Below are 14,610 nucleotides of genomic sequence, written 5' to 3'. Positions count from 1 at the left end.
GATGTTTGTTGGCATCTTTCTACTTGTTTTTTTTCCTTTGGTTAATTAATAGTTAACTAATTAGATATAATTCTAAGAACCCCAAAACATTCCCATCTTCTCTTCCTTTCCCCTTCCCTGCCATTCTCTTTCCTTCCCTTTTTGTACTACTACTTTGATTTTCTTCCTCCCTGTGAAGATAGGCAAAGGCCCTCTATACTCTTTAAAACAACCCTTAGAAGTCAAGACCCTGGCTGGCCGTGCTCTGTGAAATGTCGCTCATTCCAGCCACCGTGTTTCTGAGGTGTGTATGCGGAGTGTGCCTGCTGTGGTCCCTTGGTCTCACCAAGCGTGTAGAGCTTGGGGGAACTGGCATACTGAGGCTGGCTGTGTGGTTAATGAGGGCTCCCGTCTATGGCACTTTCATGCTGTGCCACACATCAAATCGACTCCTGGCGGTTTGCAGGCCGAAGGCCATCGTTGGAGGCAATGGAGTCTGACAGGATCACGTTTCTGTTGCACTCCAGTATCTTGATATGAAAATGAATATTTGAATGGCATTTGGCAAAGGTTATGAAGAGTAAGTGCAGTGGAAGGATGTATGCAGAGAGGAATATGCCCTCCTCCCTTCTTTCTTGTCAACAAAAGACAATTCATTGTTTGATTATATGAGCATGAGCTCATCTGCATCTTTCTGGAGGAATTTACTACTTGTACCTCTCCACCCCATCCTTAGGTATTCTAGAGCTAGTTTAGAGCTTTGTAAAAAGCAGGACCCAGGGAATTCACCAGCACTAACTCCCAGTGCCCTAAGGAATCATCATCTGGGGTGAAAGCCTATTACCCAATTTTGCATCTGATCTTCTGGAACCTATCACGATTTACACGTACACATTGTGAACGAATGTTGGATGAATAAAGGCATAGTTTCGATGGTTTCAGTTTCCTGTTCACTGCATTTGTGTCATCCTATCCTGATCATTTTTGTTGCTAGTGGACCTGGAGTTGTCTCACTCTGCTCCACACTGTTGAATCTTACATCTACTTCTGTATCATGATTGTTGTAAGGTACGTAAACCAATCTGAGAAAGGAAGGCAAATGGAAAACTCCAAAAGGACTGGACTTTCTCTTCCTCAATAAATTATAACTTGGGGATAATCTCACTGTTACATCAAATGCTCACATCAGGAACATGCTGAGATAAATCCCATATACTTGCAATCTGGGTTAATTTTAACAGGAAAGGTCGGAGTTGTTTTCAATGTGGCTATCATTGACAACTACAGAAATTGAAGTATTTTGAGGATCACAGGGCGTGTATTGTTGGTCATACTGTGGTGATGCCTTTGTAACAAACATTCATAAGCAATTCCTAAGGGAATGAGCATTGGCGTGTTCCAATAAAACTTCTACAAAATTCACAGACATCGTTAAAAAAGGGTTACACCCAACCATTCACTACAGCCCCTGCTACACCCAGTGATAAATGGGATTTGTCTCAGAGCCATGATCTATAGAACATGTTAAGTGGAAAAGAAATGAGCACAAAAGGGTGGCTCTTCCTTAGTGCCTCTGCCGGGTCCGCATGATGGAATCATTCTTGATAGTATCGGTGGCTTCAGGTTAATGAAAGGAGGGAGCTGCCTGTTGACACTTCCGCTCTCCCCTACCTTCCCATCCTATCATGCATTCAAAAGAAAATCAGACATGGCGCACATTCCATCATCTACTTGTGAACTTACTTGCCAGTAGTCCCTCATCCTGAATGCTCAGCCGTAGCACAGGAGTGCAGCACAGTGTGTGTGCTCTCCCTCTCACTTGAACAAGCACTGTGCTTGGAAGGTTAACTCCAAAGCTGATCCAGTGATGTTGCACTTCAGTATTCTTCCAAAATTCTGATGATGTCCATGAGCAAAATTCTCCCTATAGGCAGCCATGAATAGGACCCTCAATCAAGGAAAACCTTGGTCCAACTTTACCTTTTTTATTATAGTAAAACCTACATAATACAAAAATTAGCACTGCAACTATTTCACAGTATGCAGTTAGGCAACATCAAGTACAATCCTACAGTGCTTTCTTCACTATTAGGCATCTCTAGAACAATAGCATCTTCCCGTGTGAAACTTTGGTACCTCCAAATGGTTCTCTCAGCTTCCCTTCCCCAGCCCTGTGTGAACACCATTCTCCTTTCTGTTTCCATGAATTATTGTTAATTATTCACACCACATTAAGTCCACATGATTCAGTCACACTGTGGCATGCATGACTGCCTTGTTCATTTTAATGGCTGAGTAATATTCCATTGTAGGTATATACAACAATTTGTCTATTAGTCATTTGTGGGGAAATATTGTTGCTTTTGAAGTTTTGACTATTGTGTGTAATCTTGATAGCCTGATATTTTGAAGATCACTTAAATACTATTTTTCTCTAGTTTATTCATTCTTTTGAAATATGTAGTCAGGGAGAGGAAGAGACACAGAAAAAGAAATCTTGCCTTTCCTACAATGGTAGGCTTCACCAGGCTGTATGAAGGAGCCAGCAAGTCCATCTGGGTCTTCCACATGAACAGGAATGGTCCAAATACTCAGGTCATCTTCTGCCCTCCCAGCAGGGAGCTAGACACAACTAATGACATTCCTTTCTAGCCTATTTATAAGAATTAGCAGATACTTCCATTGTTCTAGATAATAACAGGTAATGATGCCCCACGAGCATGGATTCCTATTGTTGTTGTTGTTGCACCATTCACCCCTGTGAGACACCCCTAAGCCATTGTGGCTCATGGCTTTAGATCAGCCCAGCTACATCAATTTAGGGAATGAATCAGTAGATGAATCTTGAAAAGAAAAGAATAAGTATAAGGAGCACACTAGTATGGGCTCAAACTGGTGACCCTTGGGAATGCTGACACTGCAGACTGAATCTTCATCCACTGTGCCACAGCTCTGATCCCTCATTTATTCTTATCAAGCTACATCTAAATTTACAAAGAGTTGTTGTCTTTCTGCTTACCTCCTTATCATATTTTTATAATAAAAAAGACACTTGACATCATTGCAACAGTATTTTTCAATTATGACAGTTATATTTCACATTTTCATTTATTAAGTGAAAGTAACTAATTTAGTAAACAAGGTGTTGTGCTTAACATTTTCCTTGCCTTGTTACCATGTCTAGCGTCACTAATTCCGTTAGCATCATGGTAAGATTCGATCACCTCGTATTTGAATGCACATGCTACTATAACTTATCATAGTAAAAAGATAAAATTTTCAAGAGATATTATGATAGGACCATTTTAAAATACCCAAATAATGTGATAAAAATTAAGCCATGGGATTCTTTTCAAAAATGGATTGCACTTCACTATATTGTAAAGAATGATATAACAAACTAAAGGAATGGCGTGTATGCTTTGTAACTGGAGACTTATCCACTCAGAAAATAACCAGCTTATCAGGGGATTTAAGGAACCAGTGCCCAACCAGGGTTTGGATTTAAAAACTAAAAATAAGTTGGCATAACTATTGCTGTGATTCATGCTTCAGTTGACAACTAATTCTTATGTCATGATACTCAAGTTTTACTTCTAAGTAATAAGTAGAAACTTCGGAAAAGGGTAAAACACACTCAAATTCAGGATCTTCTGATCTCCGTATCAGACTTAGATGTTTGGAGACTAATAGCTCAAAATCTACTTATGTTGTCATTAGGGATGAAAAATGGCATTTCAGTACTCACAGATATTTACTGTTAATAACTTTTCAGTATGTTCCTTTCTCTGACCTGATATAAACCATTTTTTCAATCCTGTTCTAATTCTTATCCCCGCTCCTATATTTTGCCAAAGGAAAGATTCATTTTTCAAAAAGATTCAACATATTAGGTTGGCATTCTGCTTTTGAATCATGAAAACTGAGTGCAATAAAAATGCATGAGGCTTTCGGTGAATAACTGAAAAAGGAAAATGAACATTTCTGTCTAACAGAAATATTTGTGTTTGAAGTATTTGTGAAAGAAATCCCATTGATCTACATTCATGGAATTAGTTCCAGTGGGGTCATTATAATTTTTGTTCACTCTAAGACAGTCAGTATTTTATATCAAGTAGGGAAAAATAAAAGCAATGATGTATGGTACACATGTGGAATGTTAAACCAAATTTATTTCATTTTATATGTGTGTGTGTGTGTGTGTGTATGTGCATGTGTGGACAAGGCCATGATAGTGACTATAGGACCCTAGCTTATTAATTCAATACAGTATTACATTGCTCACAGAACTGCAAATGTTCTCAGAAGTCAGTTTATTTTTCTTCCTTTTTAAGGATCCCTGGCCAGAGGAAAACTAGAGAGAGATAATGACAGATAGGCAAATACAAAGACAGAAACAAGAGGAATAGAAACATAGTTTAAATCAATGGCATCGATCCACATAGTGTCTCATATTCCAAAATATGAAGAAGAAAACTAAGCTAAAATGAGTTTTTGCTATTATTAAATAAAAATCTTTGTTCAAGGTGCCTGAGAGAGAAGAGGGTATGGACTCCTCTACATTCCAGAGGGGGAAAAATGAAGGAATTAACTGAGATGACAAGGAAATCCTGACCAAACCAGAGCTACAGAAACTGTTAAAGTCATCCATGTGGGCGATACTCACAAACTCCAGAACTGGGTGCTGCTGGTGAATTTCCTTTAGGAAATAGTTTTGCTTTATGCACTGCATTTGTTTCTTCCTTGCACATCAAGTGCAAATTTACTCCATGTTGCATTTGCAAAATCCCCAATTGTATGAAGAAAATAGAACATTGCCAGGAGCGTTATAATGCTCATATTTGGAAAAAAGTAATGAATGATATACACAGAACACACAAAATGCCTTTAAAATGCAGAATTTGCCTGTGGGGCTTTTTTTGTCCTTATCCATTTGAACTTGATATTAAAAATAATTTAAAGATATGAGGCCAATTTGGTTTTGATAAAGTTATCCTGATTCCTTTGCAGCGCCTTTGTCTCTGGAAGCAGGCTTGGTAGTGGGAGTGTTTGTGTGTAGGTGTGCATGTTTGTGTAAACCTCTTTAGGGCAATTTCATGATATATTGTTCTCTCTCCATCTCAGATTATATTCATGGGTAAGCCAGAACACCCCCATGGGTCTTCAAGGTTTTTTAATCACTCATTGTGAGAGCATAGGTGGTATGGGACCCATGGGTGTCATAATAAGAGGATGCTGGAAAGAATCTCAAAGTGTTTGGTTTTGGATTTGGATGAGTGATTTGGGTAATTGGCTACTAGACCATGAGTTGAACCTAGGTTACATATTGTCTGAAAATGGGTAATTCTATAACAAGGTATCCCAATGAATTTGGGACATGTGTGAGGATAAACATACATACAACGAAGAAGTATCAGAGAAGCAGTGTTTGGTGCTGTTTGAATGGCACAGTGACCTTGTCTTTGTATTTAAACAAAACTGTGAAGTGGCCTTGGCTAAGCTTTGTTTTATCATGGCGTCAGTGTAAGGGTGGATCCAGGGAGTGAGTGTGTGTGTGTGTGTGTGTGTGTGTGTGTGTAAGAGAAAACATGTATTGAACTGACTTCTGAATGTGAAGCACGCCTTGTTTTCTTCTATCTGCCTCACTCTCTAACAGAACTATAGTGAATACAGTTTTTTCAAGTTTATTTGCAACTGCTTTATTATAAAATATGTTAATCACACACAGAAAGTAAAGATAATAAATACCATGTGTCTATCAAACAGCTTAAGGAATATGGTCAAGATTGTAGATAAAGCCCTGTTAGCTTTTATCTCCAATTCTAATCCCTCCTGGGGAGGGGAATACTAACCTGAGTTTGATGTTTATCCTCCCAAAGAATGATGCGTTGCCTTTCCTTGAATAAGTAAAATTCCTGTGGTTTCTCTTCTTTCTGAAAATTATGGAAAGCCTAGATGTAATATGTATTCATGACCATTTTCTTTCTTGGTTTTATTTTAAGTAGGAATTTAAGAATCATATTATGTGAGGTGGCATAAGACATCCTGTAGTTCGCCCAGGGTGAGAAGATGCATTTGTCTTAAATATTTTAAGTGAGGTTTTTAATTATAGTATTCGGTACTCTGATCATTGGGTTTTCAGTGCCCTACAGTGACTTCAATCATAGTGGCATTGCTAGACTTGATTTTGTAAGATATCAAGTAGATTTTCCTACTTCCCTCAGTTTTTTGTTACTGAGTTGTATCAATTACAAGTTCATGTTTTCATGCAGTAACAGACCACTTTCATTTCAAAAGTCAAGGAGTGGCTTCTGCCAGCAAATAACACTAAGCAAAGCAAGGATGTCTAAAGAAGCAACTCGGTACCAAAAATAGGTACACAGGACTCTCCCTTTTGTCTGCATTTCAGTAGAACGGGACTATGAAGTAGCCATCAGTGCCGTCCTCCATTCAGGGAAAACATTTCTGTCTAACAGGAAATGACACAGTAGGAGCAGACCAGGCTGAATCAGTTCATGTCATCCACTGGCAAATCCGATCACCAGAACAGAGTGTGGGATGAGCCGGGTTTGGTCGCGACAAAACCAGTACACATTATGGAATGCCAGGGCGTGGTTGCCTGTACTGGATATGAATGCAGCACCCAACCAGCACACCTGAGATCCAGGAAGGGAGAGGCAGAACTGGCAGGGGGATTAAGGGGCTGGTCCCCTCGCTGGACAGCTACTCCCACTGGAGAGCGTGGGCTGGGATAGAGACAGACCAGACTAAGCAAGGCTACAACACCTGTGTGCTGAATGTGGCCTGGATCAGGGAAAAGCCAGGCTGGGCTGATTATTCCTGGGGGTGCAAGCTATAATTAGAGTGGGTGAGGGATGTTTGGGCATGGCCGCAGCATCAGCTGGCAGAAGCTGGCACTGGGGACTAATTCTGCCAAGTCAAATCGCAGAACCACCTAAAGAGTGCATAAACCGGGACTGAGAGAGACCCGGGAGGGAAAAAGTGGGTTCCCCCTTCTTGGGTCACTATTCCCGTGGGAGGGCATGAAAACTAGGATGGGGGCTGGGATGGCTAGATAGAGAGGCACTCAACAACATCCGTGAGGGCTGGATGGTTGAGTTGGTTAGATAGAACTAAGCTTTAATACCCATTGACAAGTACAAGAGCCAAATGGGATGGGGGACAGACTGGTCTTCTGCTACACATACTGGCAAACCAGGGTAGGGGGCGGGCCTGGTGGGGGTTATTGTGGGTCACCCCGACTAGGCTGCAGCTCCCACTGGTTGATGTAAGGGCCGAACCAGACTGGACTGCAACACCCATTGGTTCCAGTGCAACTCAGGACCGAAAACAGAACCAACGCAGCAATTGAAACCACCAGCTGATCAGGGTGATGGATTGTGCCAGGCCCTGTGCTTGCTAGAACATACAAGAAACTAGTCTGGGAATACCTCAAAGTTTCTTTGGAGATCTCCCCAATCGAACTGCTGGACTCAGAACTCTAACCAAGAAAAGACAGAAGACAGAACAGGTCAATCATTCATCTCAGCTGCATGTTGGCAGCGAAATATGGGGCAAACGGAGACTTTATGATGGACCATATCAATCAGTGGACGACCTCATCGAGCGAAACTGGCAGCAAATCATAACTGGAGAACTATTAAAACCACTTGAGCAAATATCTCAGAGCATGCCCCACATCCGGGACTTGGGGTGGGTGGGAAAACGGGTGGGGCTTCTCCTTTAATATCCCCCTTTACCTCAGATACACGATGGAAACAATATGGACATAATAGTACTACCCACTTCCCTATACCCCCTGAACCTTTTTTTTTCTTTAACCGTAATTAACTATGTAAAGATTGTCAGCAACACAATAAAATAGATTATAAAAAAAAGGAAATGACACAGCAGGAATGTATGGCATATGAAAACTACCATGAAAAACACTCTCATTAAGCCTAGAACAAAGCTACTGAAACCCTCAGACTGGTGAGAACTTAATGACATTGAAGCATTGTTCCTTGCCTTCCCAGTCCAACAGATTATGGTGATGGGATGGAATCTCTTTCTGTGGCTCACAAAACCAGTCATCAGTACCATTGTGTAACATTTAGTCATCTGGCATAATTTGGTACACTTTACATAAAAGCAGGGGAAAAAATGAAACCAGGATGTTTTATGGTTTGCAGTGCCATTTCACTAAATCTCAGGGTCACCCTCAGTCTGACTGTATTGTGATTTCTCACAACTATGCGACACACCCACACCACCTCTCTCCCACCTTGTGGCTCCAGAAGTAGATGGACAAATATCCAGGGAGTAGAATGAAATGTTAGACAAGCAGCATCTCTGAAATCTACCCCAAGTCCTGACCGTTGCATGCTGACGCTGAGTTTCTCATTGCAGGGGAACACTTAAGAATCTGCCCTCAGGAGTACACATGTTGCACAACAGAGATGGAAGACAAATTAAGTCAACAAAGCAAACTGGAGTTTGAAAACCTGGTGGAGGAGACGAGTCATTTCGTGCGCACCACGTTTGTGTCCAGGCATAAGAAATTTGATGGTAAGCAAAATGGTTTCTGCTTCCCTTTGTTGTAGACAGCCTTATCTTCAAGGATCTTGGATTGGTAGGAAAGGCATTTTCTTTAAAGAGGGAGTTTTTCAGCTCCTCTCACACTTTTATAGCATTGTCTATTTTTAGCAAAAACATGAATGTTCTTGACACTGTTATTTTTATAGTAATATCTTTGAAAACCCTGAGTTAACCAAGCTGTTTTGCATTTGTGCTTTGCCTGAAAGATTGATTTTAAAAGATTTAGCTCCATTTTTCATTGTTAGAGTAATTCTAATTCAGGTTCTGTCACATTGTAGCTTGTCTTCAGTTTTCATATGGGAATTTTCTTTTTAAAACTTTAAGTGACATTTAGGATGATTTGAAATATATCACGTTTAAGAAGACAGGCTTGTTTAAAAATGATATGGATTCTGTCACTTTAAAGTGATGTAGCACTTTTTACATCATATTTGTCGTGTCTTTAACATGAAGCATAAAGCCCATTTTGATTTCTAGGTTATAAGTAGTCAATTTCATCTCTCTGTTGTATACACTAAGTAAGCATTTTGGATTAAGAAGTGTAAAAGAGAACACTTTTGTCACTGTGATTCCAGCACTGAATTCTCTCATTAGAGCTTCCAGAAAAAAAATACAGTCAAAGGTATTCTGATCGTTAGAAACTACTGATAATAATAATATTCACAGCTTTGAGGGTTGCTTAAAGACTGCTGCTCTAAGAAATGAATGTACCTGCCTATGATTTGCTGTAAACTAGACTAGCAAATTCAGACCAGCCTGGCCATGTCCTGTTGGTTATGCTAGGTTGCCCTGGTGTAACAGAGCTGCCCTTCCTTTCCTCACCTCTTCAGTTCTGACTCAACAGAGATAGTAGAGGGAAGACCTGCTGATATTTTCTACGTGCAGGTTCAATGCTCCACATGGTTGCTGTTTCCAAATTGGTCCCTGGGTTGTAGAAGACACATTCACCTTGTACTTTTGGTACTCATGTTGGTGTGACATTTTCTGTGGCTGTGATTTTCTCCAACTAGCTGGCAGCATCCTCACACTCTTTTCCTGAACCTTCTTATGTACATATCTTGGTTGGTGGATAGTAAGTCTTTCTTTAGGGGTGATGCTGTGAGTGTGACCCCAAGAGTACAACCAGGCATGACCTGGGAGTTGCCTTTGATATGCAGATTACAAATCCAGTCTCAGTCAAGAGCCCCCATGGTCTCCATTTAGGAGACTACAATCTGTCAGTTCAGACTGAGACAAAGTGAGATGTCTTGTTAATTGTTACAGAAAGCAGCTGAGGATAAATCTACTCCTTGTTTTTACCAGTTTGGAAAACAAATCTTGTGCATTTATAAACCTATCTGAAGTGGTGTTGACATAATGTGATGGCAGTATTCAATAGCTAATGATATTCCTTTTAAGAAAAGTGTTAGAAATTAGATCATAAAGTTGATGTTAAAACAAGTAAAGCTATTTCACAGGACTGAGTCAGATACTTTTTCTCTTTCACAAATGTTTATTTATCTAGATTTTATTTGAAAGGTATAATGTGAGAGAGAGTCAAGCAAGGAAGGAGGCAGAGGTGGAAGTGGAGAATTCCCACTTTCTGGTTAATCTCCTGAAATGTTTCCAATAGCCATGGCTGAGCCACATCGAAATCAGTTCTGGATATCATTCATGGATGACAGAGACCACGGTATTTTGAGTTCTATGCTGTTGATTAGATGGAAGTTGGGGTAGGAACTAGACTCTGGACTTGAACATAGGATGTCTGTACAGTTTAACCATGACACTGAACTTCTGCTGATGTCATAACAATGATTATCTTAGCATCTCTAGTACTTTGTTTGTTTCCAATTTCATTTTTCTCATGAAACAATCTCTCCCTGGCTCACACTCTCTGTCCTTCTCTCCCTCTCCTTTTATGGAGACATTTCGAATTGTTCTAATGTACTTAGGAATATAATGTCAATCAATTTGATAGGGTTTGGTTTTGCTAAGATTATGTCTGATACAGGGGAGAATGAATTCTTTAGTACTTACAGTTCTTGGAGATGTATTAAATTTCAAAGGGAGAGAAATTAAATGTTTTTCCAAGGAATTGTCCAGGTGAACCTAGGAAGACCTAATGTGATCCTGGTTAGCTCAGTTCCTGAAAGCTCGATTTTCCGCTACTACTACAGCAGTGAATAATAATAATATATTATCAATTAAATTATCAGTGTCACAACTTTTACCCTTTCTTTTTGCACCAGAATAAATTCAGTTATGCAAGTGTACAATTCCTTTTTCTATTTGTAAATGTGATTCTGAAAATATACCTTTCCCAAATGTTTTTTTTAGAGGTTTGGGGAGTGTGGTTAAAAAAATGCTTTTTTAAAAAGAAGTGTTTCCTCATGGCGTACACTGCTAAGTATTTCTAGTTTTGAACCCAGAAGCACAATCTGTTGACTTTCTGCTTGGTAACTTCTTACTTGTTGAGTCATTTTGCATTATTGCTGCAGTGTCTTAATCCAAAGCTTCTGGTTTGTGGTTCTGCCTCTTATCCTGCTTTCCTAGAAACTGTGGGTTGTTATTTGTGTTTTCCATGACTTTCTTAGCTTGGTGTCCCTTCTTATCCTGGAGTGCTTCCTGAACTTCGTGGACAATGCACAGCACACAAACACTATGCATGGATTTCAAAAAAAAACTTTTCAACCCAAATAAATGTAGAATTCAAAAACATCTTTCCACAAACTCTTTGAAGCACTCAAGTCATAGAAACTAGTGCTTAATTGAAATAAGAAAGCAACACACTTCATTTTGTTTTATTAAGTACAGCAACAGTTTACTCTGTACTTGATACAAGCAATCTTTAAATTATAAACAGACTAAAAATTCAGTGACCATTAATAATGTGCTTCTGGCTTTTTGCTTCCCTTATTCTGTTACAAATGTTTTAATTCTGTTGAACTTTGAATTTTATTTTTTGCCATGATTTTTAATACTTGAATTCCAATGCACTTAACATAAAACCGCCTCTGAGTTAGTGTCATATTCTGCCCCAGTCTTTAATTAATGGTTTGGGTAACATTTGAAGAGTAGTCTCGGTAACTGCAAATATTCATTGGAGGTCTGGAAGCTAAACGTAAATTAATTTAAATTCTCCAACTTTACTAAAACATCATTTTTTTCTGCCTTATATCTTCATTAGTCCTAACATTTACAACGGGGAGAGAATTGAAAATTGTATCAATTGTATAGATCTTTTTTTTCCCCCTTTGGAAGAGAACTTTCTTCAGCTTTCTGGCCAGATTTTGCTTTTGTAAACATAAAATCCAAGTACTATATCCTACATCTATAAAGAAGGTTAATATTCTTGCCTTTGGCAATTATGCAGGTGTCCACAGGTTATTTCTGAATGCCTTTTGTACTTTCTTTGTCCACATTGGCACCTCTGATTCTTCTACACATCCATCCATTAAGCTCTCTCATCTGTGCAAAAGTTCCCAGGTCATGCCACCTGTGTACTTTACAGATCAACCCAGATTTTCTGTTGCAAACCAGGGGTTAAAACTACATTGACAAACTAAGCCAAGACAGTAGGCACAAGGATGGCTTTTCACCATATCTTGTCCCTCATCCATGTACTCCAGATAGCCAGAATTAAGCAGTCAGGTGAAGCAGTATCAAAATGCAAACAAAGGATTATTTTGGTGCACCCACTCATTTTTTTGGTCTCTTGACCCCCTGATATGTCCTAATGGGCAATTTGTGTAAAAAATCTTATTGCTGAAGTGTTTCAAAGGCTTGTTCAGTAAGGGTCTAGGAAATGAAAAACATGCACTGTACTAGCAGTAATAGTAATAAGCGGGAAACCCCTGTCTCTGTTCCTCACCCTTTAAGATGTCCCCCGTTTATGAAAGGTAAACTGTACTGCAGAGTGACACATGCATCAAAAGGCAGCTTAGAATTCGACCCCAGACTCTAGCATACCTGATTCTCTGCTGTCATCCACTGTCATGGGTGTGTGTGTGCTTGTGTGTGTATATAATATACTGTGTATATACTATATAGCCTCTCCAATGCTTTCCAGTCCCCAGATATTCTGACATTTCATGATGAGCACCCACTGCTTTTCTATTGCTCCTGCCTAATTCTGGCCGGGTTATTTTGGGAAATGAAATGGTCAGAGCAAAATACAAGCAGGTGTTTTTATGCTTTTACAAAACAAGAGAGTACCCACTTACATATATAAGTTGACCCCAAAGAACCTATAGCTCTGTGTGAATAACTACTTGCCAAGTTTCCATCAAGAATGAAAGTAAGACTATAAATTTGCATTTACATTAGATGTAAATAGTAATATTAAACATAAATAATATTATAGAAAGTTGTTACTTGGTGGAAATTCTAGGCTTTTATATTGTTTTTCATGGAATCTTGTGAAAAGTCACTGTTCAATCCTTTAGTCAGGCAACAGTGGTACTGGTTAGTGAGGAGGAGAGCTGTTTTTTTTTTCTTTTAAGACATCAAAAATATCTAAGTGGATAATGTCCTTAAATTAAAGGGAAAATCAGAAATTGCTCTTGTTCTGTTTACAACACCTTTTGGTTTCTGTCTAGATGTGGGAACTAGCAGCTTCTTCTCCAAGACTCTTCATGAAGCATGGATTGTTCAGAGTTGGGACAATTTAGCTGAATGAATATTTTATTTTGGTAATTTTCCTTCAGTTTTTTATGAGCTTAAATTTATTCACATTTGGTGTGCCATATGAAGCATTTTGTCTAGTACATTCTTGGTTTTGTTATTTTGCTTCCCTCCTGGCTTTTATTTATGTATTTTAATGATATACATTTGTTCTGGGAGTTTGGCAGCAAGTTCATTTTTAAAAGTAAAATAAAAAACATTGAAGAGTGATTTCCATCCTCCTGAAGAACTTATTCTGTAGTGATACCCTCAGAATACCCATTGTACTGAATGCGGAAATAATTTATATACAGTGGCATAATATTTTTATACTGCAAATCTGCTTGAGTTTTCTTTTAAATATCATTTCTCATCTATATACTGTAGAGATGACAATAATGTAATGACTTCTGTAAAATATGGCCTGATTTCCTCACAGAGTACACTTATGTGAAACAGAAAAGAAACCTAGAGTAACTTTCCATATGGTCATAGAACCTTCTATATTTCCTGTCATATGGGTGATATTTCGTATCCATGCATGTGCACATGTGTGCATTCTTGCGTGTGTGTGTATGCGTAAAAGATTTCAATTTAAAAACATTTTTTCACAACCTGCTAAATAGAAAGCACTTCTGAGTGTGTAGTAGATAAAAAGATGACGAACAGTTATTGAAATCTAATCATTGTCTGTCAAAAAGTTTACATTGCGGGAGATACATAGAAGAAAACACCCACTCAAGAAGGGTGAATTGGTTGAGACCTACAGCAGACACCTTCTGGACAAAGGAGACTTACATGTCCCATTCAGGGATGGCAGATCAGACTTTTTGGAACAGTGCTCAGCCCAATATTCTTAACTGTCTTCAGATTGGGGGTAACTAAAAAAGTGCAGAGAGGAGAAAAATAGCTCCTGAAATTTTGTATCCATGACCACAAAGTCTTGGGTTTTTTTTTTATCTAAAAACTATGCTAACATTTAGCTTATTATGCCATATAAATATTCTGTAAGGATGTTTTGTTGCTCTTATCAATCTAATTATTATATAACAATCATAAAAGGGTGCAAGCTAAAAGCACTTGCTGGCTAGAGGGGGGCTAGTGTGAGTCGTGTCTAGCAAGCCTGGACCCTGGGTGATGTTTGTGATCTTTTCTGTTCCAGGTATCTCTTATTCTTTAAAGAGCAGCCCTCTCTTGGGGCGTATTCTTATCTTGGTGGGGTATGGAGATCAACATAGACATGGAAGCAGGATTTCCCGGGATGCCTAAAACAGGTGGCACATTGTCATTGCATGGTTCTGGGGCAGAGTCAGTCTCCTGGTGATTTCCAACATTAGACAGGACATGAGTCTACTTTTGTGGAGGTGGAGAAAAGAGTATGACTCCATC

General features: G+C 39.1%; 1 protein-coding gene across 1 annotated transcript in view; it reads left to right on the top strand.

Annotated features, from left to right (window-relative positions):
• The window catches only part of GPC6 (glypican 6), a 1,040,817-nt gene that overhangs the window by 253,777 nt on the left and 772,430 nt on the right, over nt 1-14,610 (top strand). Inside the window, exon 2 of the mRNA XM_004577405.3 lies at nt 8,389-8,547. Within this exon, the coding sequence (XP_004577462.2) occupies nt 8,389-8,547 (159 nt within the window). The remainder of the gene's footprint in view (nt 1-8,388; nt 8,548-14,610) is intronic.

Source organism: Ochotona princeps, chromosome 12 (genome assembly GCF_030435755.1).
Source record: "Ochotona princeps isolate mOchPri1 chromosome 12, mOchPri1.hap1, whole genome shotgun sequence".
NCBI classification, from domain to species: domain Eukaryota; kingdom Metazoa; phylum Chordata; class Mammalia; order Lagomorpha; family Ochotonidae; genus Ochotona; species Ochotona princeps.
This window is presented reverse-complemented; position numbering and strand designations above follow the sequence as displayed.